The following is a 4,780-nucleotide window of genomic DNA, read 5'->3' on the forward strand; positions in this document are numbered from 1 at the left end:
TTACACTGAGGGCCTTAGTGAAGGGGTCGGCTAAGTTATCCTTCTCGTCAATCTTTTGAAGATCAATGTCACCTCGTTCTACTATCTCACGAACGAGGTGATACCGGCGCAGAATGTGCTTGGTGCGTTGGTGTGCCTTTGGTTCTTTAGCTTGAGCGATGGCCCCAGTGCTATCACAGTATAGTGGGACTGGTCCATCTAAGGGAGGGTGCAACTTTGAGCTCAGCAATAAACTTCCGCAGCCACACAGCTTCCTTCACCTCGCACATAGAGTCCGCTATAGTAGTCTGCTTGGAACTCTTCCAACAGACAGCCCCACCATACAGGGTAAAAACAAATCCAGACACACTCTTGCTATCCCACAAGTTTCAAGTCAGAATCTCCATAGATCAGTCACTTATCCTTAGTATTTCTCAAATACTTGAGGATAGATTTTACAATGGTACAGTGGCTCTCTCCTGGGTCAGACTGGTACCTACTCACTACTCCTAGCAAGTGTGCCACGTCCGGTCGTGTACATGATGGACCCTACAGCCGAAGCATAGGGAATCCGATGCATACAGTCTCTCTCTAGCAGAGTTGTCGGACAATCTCTTTTAGAGAGGGAAATTCCATAAGCTATCGGAAGATAACCCTTCTTGGAATTCGTCATGCTGAACCTTTTCAGCACGGTTTCAATGTACATGGATTGGGATAGACCGAGCAACCTCTTAGATCTATCTCTATAGATCTTCATCCCAAGGATGTAGGATGCTTCTCCCAAATTCTTCATGGAGAATTGTGATGAAAGCCATATTTTTACTCCCTATAGTGCAGCGATGTCATTCTCTATTAGGAGAATATTATCCACATACAGTACAAGAAATAAAACTACCGTACCATTAGCTCATTTATATATGCAAGGTTCCTCTTCGTTCTTAACGAAGCCATAAGTTTTAATAACCCTGTCAAAACGAATATTCCAACTCCGAGATGCCTGCTTTAGTCCATATATGGACTTTTACAGCCTACACACCTTAGACTCATCTACAGAAATAAAACCTTCAGGCTGTATCATATACACCTGTTCCTCTAAATCTCTATTTAGAAAAGCAGTTTTAACATCCATCTGCCAGATCTCAAAGTCCAGATGGGCCGCAATCGCAAGCATGATCCGAATGGATTTCAGCATTGCCACAGGCGAAAATGTTTCGTCATAGTCAATACCATAATGCTGACGAAATTCCTGGGCAACCAGACGGGCTTTATAGGTTTCCACCTTTCCCTCTATGTCTCTTTTCCGTTTGAAAATCTACTTACACTCTATGGGTTTAAATCCTTCGGGTGGGTCAACCAATGTCCATACATCATTGACCTTCATGCACTCCATTTTAGATTCCATGGCTCCAAGCTATTTATCAAAGTCAGAGCTTTGCATAGCATCCATATAGGTGACGGGATCCTCATCATTCTCATCGAGACCAATGGGATCATCGTCCCGGACAAGAAAACAGTAGTATCTATCCGGTCGATGCGGTACTCTACCGGATCGCCTAACGGGTGCAACCTCAATAGGTTCTGAGTTTGATCCAATCAAATCAGACTCTAACGGTTCAGTTCTAGTTGTCTGATCCTCTACCTGTTGAACTTCATCAAGCTCAACCTTAGAGCTGTTCGTTCCATTACCAAGGAATTTCTTCTCCAAGAAGATAGCTCTATTGCTGACGAACAACCTTTGTTCATTAGCCTGGTAGAAATAATACCCTTTGGTTTCTTTTGGGTAGCCGACAAAAAGACATTCTTCCGACCTAGCTTTCAGTTTGTCTGCTTTCAAACGACGGACGTAGGCTGGAGACCCCCAAACTTTAAGGTGAGAGAGTACAGGCTTTTGATCGGTCCATATCTCATATGGAGTTTTAGTCATAGATTTACTGGGAACTCTATTAAGAATATAACAAGCAGTCTCAAGTGCATAACCCCAAAATGATAAGGGCAAAACTGTAAACCCCATCATGGATCGAACCATATCCAACAGAGTCCGATTCCTCCTTTCAGACACACCATTATGCTGCGGTGTTCCGAAAGGGATCCACTGAGAGAGAATCTCATTCTCCTTCAGATATGTCAAGAAATCACTGGAGAGGTATTCACCACCTCGATCAGATCGAAGTATCTTAATACACTGTCCAGTTTGTTTCTCTACTTCATTACAGTATAATTTGAACATTTCAAATGATTTATACTTGTGTTTCATAAGAAACACATACCCATACCGAGATAGGTTGTCGGTAAATGTCATGAAATAGCCATATCCACCTCTTGCACTAGTGCTCATAGGTCCACATACATCCGAATGTACAAGACCTAATACCGCACCGGCTCGTATACCTTTTCCAGTAAAAGGCGACTTGGTCATCCTTCCAAGAAGACAAAACTCATAGGTAGGTAATGATTCACAATCATTAATATTTAAAATATCCAGTGAGGCTAACCTGTTGATCATGTTCTTGTTAATATGACCTAGCCTACAATGCCAAAGGTAGATATCAGAGACATCATCAGATCTAGGGCGTTTACTTGTAGTGTACATTACACTAACAAGTTGTGACAATACATAAATGCCATTGTTTAATCGTCCATTGATTACTGTAACCACTACAAGAAAATACATATTCAGCGACTAAGATTCTAGTTGCCGAATAACCATATTTGGTCGCCGAAACCTTTTCGCGACTAGAATACTCTTCGTCGCCGAACCCTAGTCACTGAAAGGTTTTGGCGACCAATATTGTGTGGTCATCTAAGGTACACCAACAACGACCAACGTTTGGTTGCCGAAGCAACTTTTCAGCGACCAAATTTGTTGTCGCTAATTCCAACGCCAACCAAATAGTTGGTCGTGGAATGTTTGTCTTCCGCTACCAAAAAAATGGTCACTAAATGTCTATCTTCCCCCACCAATAGTTTGGTCGTAGAATGTATTGGAATGCATTGGCAACAAATATTTTTTGGTGGCAGAAAGTATTAACCTGTATTTAATTAATAATTCAAATTATAAGCTTAATATTTATTTTTGGGCTCGTTCCAAATCCTGTACAACCAACACAGCCTATCCATTATCCATATTGCACAATACATTTGCTCATCCAAATAGAAGTATACACAATGTTGGAGAATCCATAATCATTCATTATAAATATCATCATCTATAAGTCTAAAGTCAAGCAAACCTATTAACCATTCATCAAAATGTTTCATCTATACCATATGTTAAGGTGATAATCATCACCAAACACATCAAAATGTAAATTAAAAATTTCAAAATATCTGATCTTGCTATTCATCCAAACAACCATCATGTAGACAAAAATATGAATAAACAAAAAACTGGATTCTACTTGTAGACAACTCCACCATGATCATCTGAACAAAAGCTATCCATGTACCAGAAACTAGATTTCACATGCTCATAACTCCACCATGTATCTGAGAAAGCAAAAAAGAATACACAATCAATAACCACATGTGAAAAATAATAAACTAAAATTCAAGTATAAGTTCACAATGATATTTCGCTTAATTTGGTCCAAATCTCTAAATAACCTACGTAATATAAATGAGAATACATACCAACGAGTATTTGTGCCACCAGTTGAATACATGGCCCCATCATGATGGATAGATGACTTGTGCGTTTGAGTCTTTTCCTTTAAGAACTCTGCCACCAAACTTGTAAGATGTGCAATTTGCTTCTGTTCTTCCTCTCGCTCTTTCTTTTCCTCCTCACGCTCTCTCCTCTCCTGCTCCAATTGCCTCCGTAGCTCCTCACGCTCCATCTTCATCTCCTCCATCTCAGCTTTAAGTTTCTGCAACTCCCCAACATGGTCCTGTGACACACGACTAGGTGTGGAAGAAGATGAAGAGGGCTTCGGCCCATCCCCAAATCCAAGAATGTATCTCTTCCTTTTTCCAAGTGCCTGCCTAGACATCTCCTCTGATGTTAATTGCACACCGGATTGGGAAGATTCTTCTCGCAAGCTCAACATCTTTGACTGTCAATGCAAAGGTAACAACAGAATTAAATGTATATATAATCTTGCAAAAGCATAAAGTGATTTAAATGATTATTGAGATTTTAGATACCTACATGTTTCACGGCGCAAATAGGATCAATCCACTCTTTGTTCTTCTTGGTATGAGTTTTCTTATAGAATTCTGGAAATTTAAGATTTTCAGAACCATTAAACTCCGGCTGCAAAGTGTAATTTAGATTAGCATATAGCCACTACATAATAAGAAAACTAAAATAACTATCAGATCTACTTGCATAAAAGGATTCCAAAAATATACTTGCAGCAAACTAGAATAAAAAATCTACTTGCAGCAAATTGTCTATTTTACAATAGCCATCCCATATACCTCGATGCTTGAATCACTCATCTGTGGCACATCCCATATACCTCGATGCTTGAATCTTTGGACAACTTTCCAATTGCCACGTCTCTCTGCAGTGTCATTAATATAGAATACTTGCTGCACTTGACTCGGTAGTACAAAAGAATCATCTTTGTACCACCGACTTCTTGTATCAATGCTAGTGCAATGCGCATCAATGCAGAAAGTTTTTTTACTTCCAGTGTTGAGCCATTCGCATTGGAACTCAACGACTTGTTGTCCGAACATATATGTTAATTCCCAAACTTTGCACAAGTAACCGTAGAAGTCAATCGGTTGCCCTTCGTGGTCCCCTTCAACAACTAACCCACTATTCTGGCTTTTACGGCGGTTGTCACGTTCGATG

General features: G+C 40.2%; 1 protein-coding gene across 2 annotated transcripts; it reads right to left on the reverse strand.

Annotated features, from left to right (window-relative positions):
• Nucleotides 1–3,136: 3,136 nt before the first annotated feature.
• LOC103700029 (ribosomal biogenesis protein LAS1L-like) lies at nt 3,137–4,271 on the reverse strand. 2 transcript variants are annotated; one of them, XR_005510014.1, is made up of 3 exons: nt 4,123–4,198; nt 3,610–4,031; nt 3,137–3,465 (listed from the first exon to the last, which is right to left on the reverse strand). XR_005510014.1 is itself a non-coding variant. In XM_039122579.1 (3 exons), the coding sequence occupies exons 2-3, from the start codon at nt 4,023–4,025 to the stop codon at nt 3,374–3,376; spliced, it is 489 nt and encodes a 162-aa protein (XP_038978507.1). In that variant the 5' UTR covers nt 4,026–4,031; nt 4,127–4,271; the 3' UTR covers nt 3,137–3,373. The 2 variants fall into 2 exon arrangements, 1 of the variants encoding a protein (XP_038978507.1); XM_039122579.1 differs by having other exon boundaries at nt 3,629–4,031; nt 4,127–4,271.
• Nucleotides 4,272–4,780: the final 509 nt, after the last annotated feature.

The sequence above is a fragment of the Phoenix dactylifera genome, unplaced genomic scaffold, assembly GCF_009389715.1.
Source record: "Phoenix dactylifera cultivar Barhee BC4 unplaced genomic scaffold, palm_55x_up_171113_PBpolish2nd_filt_p 001590F, whole genome shotgun sequence".
Classification (NCBI taxonomy): domain Eukaryota; kingdom Viridiplantae; phylum Streptophyta; class Magnoliopsida; order Arecales; family Arecaceae; genus Phoenix; species Phoenix dactylifera.

Excerpts from the sequence above, each read along its gene's own strand:
- LOC103700029 (XM_039122579.1), bottom strand. The coding sequence starts at position 4,025 with ATGTTGAGCTTGCGAGAAGAATCTTCCCAATCCGGTGTGCAATTAACA. Across the intron at positions 3,466-3,628 it reads TGGGGCCATGTATTCAACTG|ATACATGGTGGAGTTATGAG; the intron begins GTGGCACAAATA and ends TTGCTTTCTCAG.